Source organism: Crocuta crocuta, unplaced genomic scaffold, assembly GCF_008692635.1.
Source record: "Crocuta crocuta isolate KB4526 unplaced genomic scaffold, BGI_CrCroc_1.0 scaffold445, whole genome shotgun sequence".
Classification (NCBI taxonomy): domain Eukaryota; kingdom Metazoa; phylum Chordata; class Mammalia; order Carnivora; family Hyaenidae; genus Crocuta; species Crocuta crocuta.
The window spans coordinates 157,816-172,221 of record NW_027530847.1 but is presented as its reverse complement, the minus strand read 5'-3'; the positions used below and the strand labels follow the sequence as shown (position 1 = coordinate 172,221).

At 34.4% G+C, this 14,406-nt stretch overlaps 1 protein-coding gene and 1 long non-coding RNA gene across 5 annotated transcripts in view; both read right to left on the bottom strand.

Annotated features, from left to right (window-relative positions):
* The window catches only part of RBM39 (RNA binding motif protein 39), a 33,744-nt gene that overhangs the window by 18,357 nt on the left and 981 nt on the right, over window positions 1-14,406 (bottom strand). For 2 of the 4 annotated variants that reach the window (XM_077769253.1, XM_077769254.1), the window contains exons 2-8: window positions 14,298-14,361; window positions 12,491-12,540; window positions 7,891-8,085; window positions 5,494-5,559; window positions 5,344-5,397; window positions 3,211-3,328; window positions 2,381-2,533 (exon numbers count right to left, since the gene is read on the bottom strand). In XM_077769253.1, the coding sequence (XP_077625379.1) occupies window positions 2,381-2,533; window positions 3,211-3,328; window positions 5,344-5,397; window positions 5,494-5,559; window positions 7,891-8,085; window positions 12,491-12,540; window positions 14,298-14,348 (687 nt within the window). In that variant the 5' untranslated portion in view covers window positions 14,349-14,361. The remainder of the gene's footprint in view (window positions 1-2,380; window positions 2,534-3,210; window positions 3,329-5,343; window positions 5,398-5,493; window positions 5,560-7,890; window positions 8,086-12,490; window positions 12,541-14,297; window positions 14,362-14,406) is intronic. The other 2 variants (XM_077769256.1, XM_077769257.1) reach the window with 1 other exon arrangement.
* Window positions 9,225-10,108, bottom strand: LOC144235700 (uncharacterized). The gene is made up of 2 exons (XR_013336297.1): window positions 9,783-10,108; window positions 9,225-9,300 (listed from the first exon to the last, which is right to left on the bottom strand). It is a non-coding gene; the product is annotated as an uncharacterized LOC144235700 (long non-coding RNA).

Genomic DNA, 14,406 nt, shown 5'->3' with positions numbered 1-14,406 from the left:
CATATACAAACACTGTATATGCCAATATACATCGTATTGCCAATATAAACTGAAATCAATCCTAAAAGTATACTATGCCATATAAACTAGATGCATACTGATACCAGACATGCTAAATGTGGGAAATAAGACTGTTTCCTAGAATTAATAGATACATTCATTATTCATTAAAATTAATGTACTCTCAAAATCATTATTACTCAAAGTACAGTATACCAACTGACTGGTTGTCATAAAGGAGATTTGTCAATATAAAATCCAACCAAACCATTCAGTTTAGCTGTCATTTTTTCCAAAGGAAATCTTTCTCAAAAGTAATGATTATCAACTTATATTCTAACACAACTTTCTTTTCTTATTAATCAACTGGGGCACCAGTCTGGTGGTATATATCCCAAAGCAGGCTTAAAAGTTGAATGAATTCAAAACCTCATTTAATTTATGGACTCTCAGCCCTCTGTCTACACGCTAATAGTTTGTCCTCCATTACAGGAAGTGAATCAAAGGAATTAATTTTTCCCATTTCCCAATAATTGCCTATTTTTTAATATACATTCAAGTGATATATGCCCACTATCAATTACTTCTAAAATATTAAAAGGAACCTATTATTATCTTTTAGATATGACCTGAGCTAATAACTTAGTTACACACAACTTATTAGCAGTGAAACTAGAATTTCAAATCAGATCTGGTTCCAAGGCTGGTGCCAACTTTTTTACTCTTTTATAAATAAAAACCATTGAAACTGATGAAGTAACTTTATTATTTAGGAGTTCTAGAGTATTTATTTCAGTGGTTTGAAAAGCAACCAACAGGACTTATTTAACACGACTTTTGTGTTGCTCAAAAATATTCTTTAGTATTTTTTCAGTGTTTATTTTTGAGAGACAGTGAGCAGGGGAGGGTCAGAGAGAGAGACACAGAATCTGAAGCAGGCTCTAATTTCTAAGCTGTCAGTCAGCACAGAGCCCAACACGGCTTGAACTCACAAACTGTGAGATCATGACCTAAGCCAAAGTCAGACGACCAACCAACCGGGCCACCCAGACGCCCCTCAAAAGTATTCTTTAAATTCTATATTCTCCATTAAAAAAAACTAGGCTATCAAGCAGTGACAGATATAACTGTTTCTTAATAAATAGATACTGATAAAGAATTATACGGGGCACCTGGGTGGTCAGTAGGTTAAGCGTTGGGACTTTTGCTCAGGTCATGATCTCATGGTTTGTGGGTTTGAGCCTGCGTCGGGCTCTGTGCTGACAGCTAGCTTAGAGCCTGAAGCCTGTCTCAGATTCTGTATCTCCCTCCCTCTCTGACCCTCCCCTGCTCAGACTGTCTCTCTCTCTCAGAAATAAATAAAACATTAAAAATTAAAAAAGAAAAAAGAATCCTAAATATATTTTCATAATAAAATAATACATACCAATTTTTCCACATTTACTGAATTATTAGTAATGGTAATTTCATTTCCCAAAGACAATACTCTAAGTACCAGCAAAAAGGAACGAAAGACATTTTAAACAGATTTTCTCAAAATTAGTTTGAAACAGCTTACCTTCAAAAAATGCGAACTAATGGCTGTTCAAACTACTGTTAACATTTTATAAAACCTTGTATAAGTGTGCATTATAAAACAAAAATACTAACATTTATTAAAAATGTCAAAATCACCCCATTTGAAAGAAGCAACAAATATACTCTCAAACACTTCTATCCTCAACTAATAATTCACCACAAATCCATAAAATTCTAGACCAAGGTCTCAGGTCTTCTATGAAGTTTTTTCAAAACTTGAATTAGAACAGAATGTGGCCACCTGAATGGCTTGGTTGGTTAAGCAACTGACATGGCTCATGTCATGATCTCAGTTTGTGAGTTCAAGCCCCATGTCAGGCTCTGTGCTGACAGAGGAGAGCCTGCTTGGGATTCACTCTCACCCCCTCTCAAAAATAAACTTAGAGGCACCTAGGTGGCTCAGTCGGTTAAGTGTCCGACTTTAGTTCAAGTCATGATCTCGTGGTTCATGGGTTCAAGTCTCCTGTGGGGTTCTGTGCTGGCAGCTCAGAGGCTGGAGACTGTTTCGGATTCTGTGTCTCCCTCTCTCTCTCTGCACCTCCCCCCCATGCTCATCTCTGTCTCAAAAATAAACTATAATAAAAACAAAAAACCCACAAAAACCAGAATATGGTTAAAATTACTTTTATAAAAGTAACCAAAACAAAAACAAAACAAACAAACAAAAAAAAGTAACCAAAACAAAGTTAAAACAAAAACCAAAACACCTGCTCTGAGAACATCTAACCCAGTAATTTATGATTATATAATAGCAGGTTTCTTGCACCGCTAATCCAATTCCCAACCAAGAAAAAAAAATTACCTGTGATGCTTGTACTATGATTGGCACTCCTAAAACTCGTTGGCCAGTTAATCCTATTGCTAGAGGCACTGAGCTAACATCGACAAACTCCACATATGCAATTCCTTTGGAACGTCTTGAATTTCTATCAGAAATCATTCTCACATCTCGAACCTAAAAAGAAAACACACTTAATACAAGGTTCTCTTTATGCAATCATCCACTATAAACCATTAAAAACTTTTTTTTTTTTTTTTTTTACTGATAACGTGGTTTCACTTACTTTTAAATAATCTCTATGCCCAACGTGGTCCAAGAACTTATGACCCTGAAGATTACGAGTCACATACTCTTCTAAACTAAGTCACCCAAGGACCCTTCCCCCCATAAATTTTTTTTTAAGTAAGTAAACTTGTTGGTCCACTTTAACTTCTGATGAACACGGGATAACGGTTATCAATTCTAACACTATTAACTTTCAAGTGAGGCAGAACAGAAATGCTACCCAAGAAATTCCTTAAGTGAATTCTACTAAATGAAAGATTTGATGTTTAAATGTTCTCTAGTTCAACCTAACTTATCAACGATATTAATATTTTTTTCTGTTGGGGCACCTGGATGGCTAAGTTGGTTCAGTGGCTGATTCTTGATTTTAGCTCAGCTCATAATCCCAGGGTTGGGGGCTTGAGCCCTGCATTGGGGATCAGAACAGAGCATGGAACCTACTTAAGATTCTCTCTCCTTCTGCCCCTCTCTCTGGCCAGTGCTTTCTAAAAAAGCAAAAAAAAAAAAAAAAAAAGATGTTTGCACTTCTCACGTACTCAACCTCCCTAAATACACTAAAAACTTACCTTTCCAACTGTGGAGAAAAACTCTTCCAAATCCCTTGGCCGAATTCTTGCTGCCAGCTGCATGCAGAAAACTGTCCTTGCATCTCTTTCCTCAGGAGTTAGATTATCAATAGGTTCCCTAAGAGGAATAAAAATTAATTTTATAACTTATGCTCTTAAAATAACTTTTTAAGTTTATTTTCAATAAACTTTAGCAAAAGTAGTTTGTTGTTATTCACAAGCCCATTTTCACTAAATTTATACAAAATGTCCATAAAACAATTCAATCTGACTCAATTCCAACAATATGAGTTACTATGATGTTTCCTCTGATAATACCTTACATGGTATAAGGACAAAAGTCCATTGGCCTAGAAATCTTACAAACAATAATTTCTGCAGAATAATGAAAAAAACTATCAGAAGCCCAAGTTTAGTAAGAGTCACTAAAAATAACTGACTAGCTACAAGTATCAGACTATAGTGGAATGAATGATTTCCCAAAACAAACCCATATGGTCAAAGTTTTACAATAACAAAGGATATACTTGGAAGTTATGAGAACTAGGGGCGCTTGGGTGTCTCAGTCGGTTGGGTGGCTGACTTCAGCTCAGGTCATGATCTCACGGTTCGTGGGTTCGAGCCCCGTGTCAGGCTCTGTGCTGACAGCTAGCTCAGAGCCTGAAGACTTTTGGATTCTGTGTCTCCCTCTCTCTCTGACCCTCCCCTTCTCAATGCTCTCTCTCTCTCTCAGAAATAAATAAAAAACATTAAAAATATTTTAAAAAGGAAGTTATGAGAATTATTTTATTCTGAAATTTCTTCCTGATTTTTTAGTTACTGAGATATATATATATATATATATATATGGAATAACGAGCTGGCTGTTTAGTAGATCAATCTTTTAAGATAATACAAATTTAGTATCCAAAAGAATGTGTCTTGATGGTTATAAAAAAGACAGTACCAATAAATCAAAAATGAAAAGCACGAAATTATATAGACAAATTATCAGTAATGGGAATCAACTTAATTATTTTTACATATAGCCTTGATAACTGACAGCATTTCTGATCATATGGAGGGAACTAAAGTGCTCGAGTTGAGTAAGAGCAGACGAGATGAAACTTAATTTCATTAATTTTAAGGAACAGAAGTGTCTATTAACATTTATTAGAAAACATCACTAAGGTTATGATTCTAAGTGAATCCTTAAAGACATAAACACAAACATGCTCTTTTCCACATTCTGAACATTCTCAGGAAATACTTTGAAAGTATTCCACCTACAAAATTCTGGTACATTTCCTTGAGGAATCAGCTAAATTTAAACATATTCTTATAAAACAGAGGTACAAAGCTACACTGCATCCATAAAATGAGAACTAAAAAGGGATTTTTCTCAGGAAAGTCAAAATTAAGGAGTAAAAAGCTCAGTGTTACAAAAAAGAGCTTTTAAAAATATTAAGGTTTTCATGAAATCTTAAAATTATAATATATCAAATAACAAATGTAACAAATAATAATCTCAAAGTTAAAAGGTGCCCTTTAAGGGAACTCAGAGAATCAGTAAAGAACAATGCTGCCATATACCAAAATGTTCCTTGAACCAAAATAAATGGAAAGTGTGATAGGGAAGTCTTGTATTTATTTAAGAGGAAAATAGACAAACATTTAAAAATGTAAGATTACTGCTTAGAAACAAGTCAACCTAGTTAAAATTTTGGAAATGAAGTACTGTGTCTCAGTAAAGAGAGCCAGATGACAAAACTTGTGATTGTTACAACCGCTTTCCCATGAAGCTACTACAATAAAATTTATTAATTCCAATTTCAATATAATTTGTTAATTTCAAAGACAAGCAAAGTCTGTTAAAAATTTTCTATAGCTACCATTAAAATATTTAATTAAAAGTGATTTAAGAGCACATGTAGTGTCTGCACATTAATATAATTACTACTCCATTCTTAATGTGAAATTAAAATGAAAACTTACAAACCCACATCGATTTAACAGTGTACCAGTACTACCCATGGAAGCAAGATATAGTACAAATACGGTCCAAATTCCTAAACGTTAATTTAACAGTAACATGCTGAAAAGCTTTATAAAAGCTTAAAGTGCTGAAGAAAAAAAAATTGGGACAACAGCTACCTCACAGGGCTCTTGTCTTTTCTGAATGGACTTTTGCTTCGGGAGCGTCGTCTGCTGCAAAGTTAAAAAGTTTCAGAAATTACCAAAACAAATACACCACATCAGTTCCTTGAAAAACAATTTAAACAATTCAGAAGTATGTTTAAAAACCTTAATTTGATGCTATGAGGCAACCCAATCTTTCCTCGGATGGCACTGTTAAATTTTGGTCCGGAGCTAAAAAGGAAACACAAAATTACACTAGTTACAGGGTTAGGGTCTTGCTAAGATCGCGTTCATGCGCTCTCCAGCAAGTTTAACATTGTTAGGCTGATTCTTTTCCACCTCAGTTATGAAGAGGAAATAGAGACTTTTTCTCTGAACTCTATCCCAGGCAAACTGCTCGTATAGTTATCCATCCTGGACCACTGAGAGGTGCCAAGACCAAAGGTTACAGCCTCAAGATTGTTAAGATTCTAAAAATTCTCTCATTTTCAGTCTATAATTTTTTTAAACGCTTATGAATACATTCCTGAGGTTTAAAGAAAAAGTGAAATTAAGTCACCCTGAACTTCCCTCACACCAGAATAACTGCAGTTAACAATATGGTGTGTATTTTTGCAGATCCTATCTCAGGAATATATTTTTATGCATGTACATATACAATATTCATCCACGTTTTCTTCTTTGAGGAATGTTTAAAAACAAAGGGCTAATTCCTTACATCATGAAACGCCAACTCTTCCATGGAAAAGTGAAGTCTCAGAGACTGCATAAAAGCAGTTTACGTGTCGAAATTCACTTCTTTGTGGCAAAATATTCCATAGTAAACATGTGTATGAAGTTCATTTTTCAAAAAATGTTTTATGAACTTGATATAATAAAAGAATGTTTTCAAAAATATTATAAGTAATTATTCTAAGATAGTTTTATCCTAAATCTTAAAACGGCCCAATAGTTTCTGAACCTTTTATTTTTAAAGACCAAACTAACTTAAAGGGACATGTCAGATGTCCCTTAGTGCTCATCCTACTATCATTTTCAGGAAGAGTAACAAAATGAAACAGTGGTATGTGATCCACATTTGGACTTGTTTGCATGGACTCTCTGCATACCTGCAACATGCAAGCAGTTCCACATAAAATTACATATTAAATGGGTCCTTTGCAATTCACACTAATTACCATAGTTAAGAATATACATTTACTGGATAAATTAAAGATCACATGAAACCAAATGTGAGACCTCACTTTGAAGTCAGACCAGGATTATAGGCTGACCAAATTTTCATCACTCAAGAGAGAGAAACCATATTCAGAATTTATTAAGGTAATCTTCCCCCATTTTTTATTCTGGCAAAAATGAATATGGTAACTTTTGATAAACTGGACAAAAAACAAAGTACAGCATCTGGAATTAAAACAACACTGTGGTCCTCTTCCAGCTCTTAAAATGCTTATGAGATAAGCAGCTACGAAGAAAGTAGAGGTTCAATCTTTTTAATTTTAAAGGTTAAAGAACCTGAGTCAGAACCCAAAGTCTTACTAACTTTAACAGCTTCAAATAATACTGAAACATTTCATGAACAGCAGTTATGTGGGTCCTTTATTTTCATTCTCTTCTCAATTCAATACTCATTAAATTTTTCAGTTATTACCTCCTTCTTTAAAAGATGAGAAAACTCAAGCTTGAAGTGTTAAGTTGCACAAGTGAAGAGCCAAATATTTTATTAAGCTCTGTTTGTCTTTGAATTCCATCTCTAATCATTCAAGTTAAAGTGTTAATTTTAAAATAACTCTCACAGTTTACAACAGTATGTTCATTAAGAGTAAAGAATGTTGTAAAGCACTAAGGACTGCTAACTAGATTCAATCTTTGCTTAAGAGTTGTAGGTAGGTTTCTTCCAAACTTATTAATGTAGTTTTTTTAAATGACTGTAATAAAATATTTCCAACTTGTTACATAACCACAGTCAAATTTCCAGTGATTTCAAAGCACTTTTATTAGTCTTTTACTATTTTTAAAAACCTTAAATATAAATGTGATGAGCCCCGCAAGTTGATCATTATAAAGGAGCATACACCAAATTCACAAATGGTCTGTCATTTTAGCTGAAAACAGCCAGACAAGATCATTAACCAATTACATATTTGGCTAATTACATTTATAACTTGCTATCTATTTGAGCTTTAAAATTTTAAACAAACTTATGTTCAGTAAAGAAAATTTGAATAGCTCACACACCTTTAAGCTTTCAAATATTTGGCACTACAATATCAAGATTTTTAAGCACTGCAGTGCTTTGGTCTAGTTTAGATGGCATACAGTTAAAACAGTTTAGATGGAAAAACAGAAAATCTGTATGCTTAGTAATAAAGTTATGTATTGGTCCACATGCTGTATTTCTACTATGCTACTCTTTTCAATGCAAATATCCTATCTATTGCTTTTTAACTAATCATATTGACAAATAAAATTTTACACTGCAAATTTTCCGGGTTAAATTGCTTTATGGATACCCAGAGAATGGACTCTCAAACCAATATCATCATAACTATAGTTACATACTAAGGACTTCTGTAGCGGCCTCTGAATCTGCGATCTCGACTTCTTGAGCGGCTTCGTCTCCTTTCTTTGCTTCTGCTTCGCTTCCTTTCACGGCTTTTACTCTTTTTCCTCTCTCTATCTCTACTTCGTTTCCGTTCCTTACTTTTGCTTCTTTTACGTTCATGACTACGACTTCTGCTCTTGCTTTTTTTCCTCCTGAGAAGAAAAAAAATTAGCATTATCTTGCTAGCTTAAGCTTACTTCCTTTTATGGTCAGAAATCTTTTTATCTTCTTAAAAATTTATCTTGCTATTTTTACTATGATACGTAATCATACTTAAGGAAAAATAATTCCCAGGTAAGGTAAATAGCACCCCACCTTTGCCTTCTACTACTTAAAAACAGGCAGTCATTTGACAATTATTTGAAAGCAGGGACTGTTAACGATCTCTCCTGAAAAGTCAGTTACAACTTTAACAAAGAAATTACTCGCTGGGAGGTAGAAGATCAAAACTTGAACTTTTAAATAAAATTTGGCCAACGTAACTGTCCAACATAAGAGACTTACTGTAATCCACAAGATACAGTAATAAAATAAAAATTACAATGTTACCATTGAAGTAATAGTGGGCCACATACAAAAATTTTCACAAAAACTTAATTTCCCTTACATGAGCCAAATTTGACCCAATTTACAAGTATGAATATAAGTAATTTATACTCTGAAAGGGCCCTACAAGCATCAATATTTTGGTTTTCATGAGAAAATTACAAGTAATGACAAAGGACAATAAAACTAATCCAATAAAACGCATTCTGATATACCTAGATCAGAGCTTTTCGGTTATTTTCTATTCAAAGTTATAACAAGTACACCAGAAAATAGGGAAGATGCCACTTTATACAAGCCTGTGAGGTACAATCAAAAACAAGGATCAACACCTTTATCAATCTTTATAAAATCTCAAACTCTGAAAAGTAAAAAAGCCAGTCAGCCCTATCTCTTTCTGTCATTTCTGTATTCTTCACAGTATACCACTATACCACCCACTCATTTCATAATTAAATCTTACCATCTGTACTTCTGTGTCATCACCCAAATTTTAGAGGTGCCTTCAGATATTTCAATATAAATTGAAAGACATTTCAAAATAAACTTATTCCGCTAAAATGTCAATTTGTAGTGGCTAAAAGATCATTAAAACATTTTGACAACTCTACACCATTCTGGAAAATTTAATTAAACTGTTTAGTCCTTATCACAGCAAAGTTAGCACAAGAGCAATTGAAGTCTGCCTCAGAGAACCTGTAAGCAGGTCATCTTAGTGTGCATTGAAAATAGAAAATGAAGACACCCACCTTCTGGAATCTTGAAACCCACACTCCAATCACAAGGAGATGTAGAGCTTTCCAAGGAGGCAGAAACTTTGTCTAAAATTTCAAGATAATCCACCTGACTGTCAGAAATGTATATGCTAGGTAGCACATGACAGAAAATTAGGCTACACTCATTATTTATATAGAAGTCATCAAAGCAATGCCCAGAAGGGCAACAGATAACATTCCGACTCTCTTGCCTGATACACCTGACACTATGTCTTAGCCTTAAGACTTCTGTGAGATCGCTGTAATCAGAAGTCCTACATATAATCAATCAGGGGACAAAGGAAAAAGTAACTCCATCCCCCACAAAAAGGACAAATAAAATTTTGCTCTGCTCCTAGATGGCTCACAAAAGAGAGGCAGCCAACCTCCCAATCTACCTCTTTATTAGGCCCAAAACATCCTCTGCCAAAGGAAAGGACTGGTAAAATGGAGAGCTAACTTCAACTAAAAGTTTTCCCAGAGCTTTTTACAAATGAGTTTCCACCCACATCTGAAGGCAACCCCAGACAGGTAAAAAGACAACATACTAAGACATTCAGAAGCACGATCCTCTTCATAAGAGCCCAGACAAAAATTTAAGAGAGCAGTATACTTCTCCGTAACAAACTGCAGCTTGAAAGAACATAAGTTAACTAAAGAAGGGTTATCAGAATCCACACTAATAGTCAAATCCTGTTACAACTTAAAAGGGACTTTCCAAAGTCTTTAGTGGCAGTGGAATTTTGTACTGAACATCATTGAAGTAAATGGTCCACTGGGCTGGGCCTTTGGACTTTTTGGTTATATGGCCTCTGCTGTAAAGGTGTTTTGCTATAACTGGATTTGACCTCTTCCATGTAAGAAGATCTAAAATTTAAATGCAAAGTACTCTGGAAAATAAGAAAAAAAAAATAGAAAAGTCATTTATTCCAAAATTTATAGATAATCCACACACAGTAGCCAATATATTTCAACTGTGTCATTTTATTGTTATCCTTTGAGTAATTCCTAAAGAGCTTAACTGAATGGACGCTGGTTTAGACTTTCCAAAAATAGTTACACTATTCCCATGAAGGCAAGCTCAGGCATACTTTGAGGTCTTGCCAAACTCAGGGGTATAAGTTCTTCAGAAAGTAGGCTAATTGATAACCGGTTTGTGTTAATTTTGGTTCCTTTTACACTACCAGAATACAACTGAATGTACAGATTGAAAATCAAAACTATTTTTTAAAAGAAAACATTTACTAGTCAAGTCTCAGTTTCTCAGAATGTGCATTTTCTCACTACCATCCCAATACTCAATTGCTTTTAAGGCAAGTTTTAGTATGAAAAATGCAACATGGCACTTTCCTTTGATTCACATAATGTATGCAGAACACTAAAGAACAGAATGTTGTTTTTGGGTTATAGCTCATCTAACCTTGCATACAAATATTTTCTTCTGAATAACTTTCAAATTAATTTGAAAGACTAATTCTTTAGAAAAATGAATGAAAAGTTCCTGATTGAACAAAAAAGCCATTTATTTAAGCAGTTTAAAAGGAGAGTGAAGTCTGACAGAACTTGTACATTTAAAATACTAGGTGGTAATTGGAATATTTTAAGAAGACATTCCCTTCAATTGGCTATCCTATAGCCAATGAAAGAAAATTACCCATCTACTCAGTGTCAGAAGACTCTAGATAAAGGTCATAAAGCATCAGCCATGGTGAGCTTGATGCTAAATTTCCTGGATAAGCCTGGTAGTCTTAATGAGCTTAGTTTAGATGCAGGATAAAAGTATAAACTGAAGTTAGAAGCAAGGAGTGACATCTGAGAATGGTCGAACTAAGAAAGTCTGTGCCCAAAAGTGCATTGTTCTCATCCTATTGGCACTCAGGGTGAGATCTTTACCCACACCTAGATTAGGTAATTTAAATTTACATGGATAGGCCTTCCTAGTTTTCATTATGAATTGCAGAACTGCAAATTAGAACTATTAATTAGGAAACTGTGACTTTGGTAAAAGGTCTAAAACTAGGCAGCATTAAACCATTCAAAGATTGGTTGATTGCCTCAAACCATAAAAAGACTAAACCCAGTATGATTAATTCCCACAATCTGTTTTGATTAGTGAGGAACTGTAACAGATCCTCCACCTAACTTTCGACCAAAATAAAATATGACAGTTTCCACAAACTGCATCATTTTAATTAAATCCATTACTATATTACTTTAATTGTAAGAATAAAACATTGACATAAGAAAGGCTGCACAATCCAATCTAAGAATTTTCTCATCTATTTTGTGAAATTCTATCAATCCACTAAACAAGAGTTGTTGTGAGGATGTTGAGATAGTGTATTATGAAGCACTCTGCGCTCTTATTAGAATAAGAGCTCAATAAACAACTATGTTATCACTTTTTTTTCATTATGTATTATCAGGTCATGTACATTCACAAAATAGGCTACTAAAACAAATGCTTGTAACACGACCAACTGATGCTAAGAATCACTAATTGTAGAGCTGAAAGAAATCTCCAAAAACAGGATCAAACCTTGTAAAGTGGCTCTGGCTTATGCTTTTATTGAAACTTATACTATATTCTATAGCATGTAGCACTGAGTCCTGTTACGGGTTACTCATTTAACCTAATAACTTATATAAGCAAGCACAACTTAAAAAAACTCCATTCTCACTATTTAAGTATATTTAAGAGTTTAAAAAGCTTAAGCAAACAAAAGCCATGTAAGAAGCACCTAAAAAGTACTTAAGTATGCTACAATGTTACTATAAAAAGGGCCTTTAAGCAGCAAGGAGCATAAATAATTCAGTCTGACTCCTTCAGTGATTTAGAGCAAATGATATTTTCCATGGCCTGGTTATAACCTTTTCTTCTTCCTAACCCATCTTCAGTGGATATGATAGTTTTATTGATAACATATCACCAAAATATTAAGTCAAAGTTAGTAAATTTAAGACAAAAGACAAACTCTTATACAGGAACTCTTATCCAGATTGTCATGGACAGACTTGGATGGGGAAGGTGTCCAAAAGGTCCCGGACACTATATCCTGAAATCTAGGGAAAGAATCCATAGTTTCATGTCCTCAAATAGTTTCCTGTCCCAAAAGGTAAAGAACTACTTTTCTAAAAGGAATAAAGAAAAGCTTTTGAAGAGAACTTTTAGTTTGATGCTCAGCCACAGGAACACAACTTAAGATCTCATCACATAAAGGTCCCCTCCCACCTCAGGTCCCTTTTTATAACTTACTTTTTGCTACGTTCTTCATGGCCGTTAGCACTGCTCAACTTGTTCTCATCCTAAGCAGGGTTGATAGAAGAACATCATGAGGACGAAGTGGTAACATTTCAAGTTGTCAAAGGGTAAAGGGAATAGGAATAAGAAAATACAAAACAATTTTAAAACTAATTACTTGCTTATAATTTAACATGGAAGGCTATAAAAAAATTTAGATGGGTATGTGTTTAACCACTTTGTTGCTTACAATTAAGTCATCGTGATACAAAAATAAAAATGCATATTAACATGTTAAATTTTACTTATATAGTTAGATATTAAGTTATCCAGATTTACAATGTTCAAGTGGTTAAATAGGATTTCTATAAAACATGAATGAAGTCCTGTTTTGAGTTTTATTCCATGTGCTATGGTCCCTTTGGTCAGTACCATGGCTCTATTTCTGCCTAAGCCCCAAGTGGCCATGCTAGCAGCCAGCCACTATCGATTTCCTGTGACCGATGCCATTCCTGAGATCTTCGCCCATTTCCGTTGGAGGGTTGGGACTGTAAGAGCTTGATGCCACCTCTGTCACACATCTCGCCCTGAAGCAAACAGGGATTCACACTGCTTTAGTAATGTTGACTCCCAAGAACCCAAGAAAGTCAATTAATTAATCCACCAGTCCAGCCTAAACATTTCCTACTTCCATACCTGTTTACATGGAATTACATCCATGTTAAACTATGACACAAGAATCTTAACATTAAAATAGAAAGTAGTTCTTCAAGAGTCTAAGCATTACAAAACTACGTACACTATTTAAAGCTAAAAAGAATTCATCCATATTGGTACCACATGGTCGTGCTATACAATCCAAAACAGATGTATTATTTTTAAAAGGTTTAGCGCAATGTTTATTTTTAAAGTTTGATCACATCAGTTATAGACGTATAAGTGCTAACTTACAAAGCTTACAGTTTGCGACACCAGTGATAATGCATGCATACTGCTATTTTCACCACCAACTGGTGAAAGAATGAAAAGACACTTTACTTTTACTGTGATACTGAAATGGGTCAAAGACTATACTATTAGCCAAAATAATTCCTCTGTAGCTTTTAGTGTGAAATATTATGGCAGGGACTAATTAAAAATAAAATATGGAGAACAGTAAAAACTGTCATCAAGTGACTCTTAAGTTTGTGATACTGTCTCCTTTGGTTTAAAAAAAATTTCTATTCAGGGATCCAAGAATTTTAGTAATTTTTAACTGAGCAGATCATCACCTGCCTGTTTCAATATTTACTATCACCAGTCATACATACATAAAAGAAAATTTAAATCTCACCCATTTCTTCTTGTAAAACTTAAAAGATTTGCTTGCCACAGACTGGTTATGCTTTGTTATTCTTGGACCCCTGCAATTTTCCCAAACCACTACATTCACCTTTTTGCTATACCAAACTGGAGCTGGTAATTCTTAGTTGAGTCATTTTACCTAGGGGACCACGGTACAGCGATAAGTCACTCAATTACTACCTTATGATTGACAGTTCACACTGGAATCAAAGGTGAATTCATGGGAGTAGAGGTGAGATATCGTTAGGCAAGTCTACAAAGAGAGATAGATGGGCATTTATTCATCACGCTGAAGTGAAACTACTGCACAATATTATTACATCAATAGCATATATTTACTTTTGTAAGTTACACGTAATGCATCTCTGATAAGATAAATCAAGAGGGCTCCGGGGAGGTTAGTTTACATTTCAGCAGTAGTTTCGTGATAATGCTAAATTAAGAAATATATAAACCTCACCGACATGTTTTTTCTCACCTTCTTGTAAGGAGCCTCAAGCATTGCTTCAATATCAATATCGTCTGCCATTTTCTCTAAACGCCTGAAAATAAAAAAGGTAATTCAGTGAATAAACATTTTTCAATTC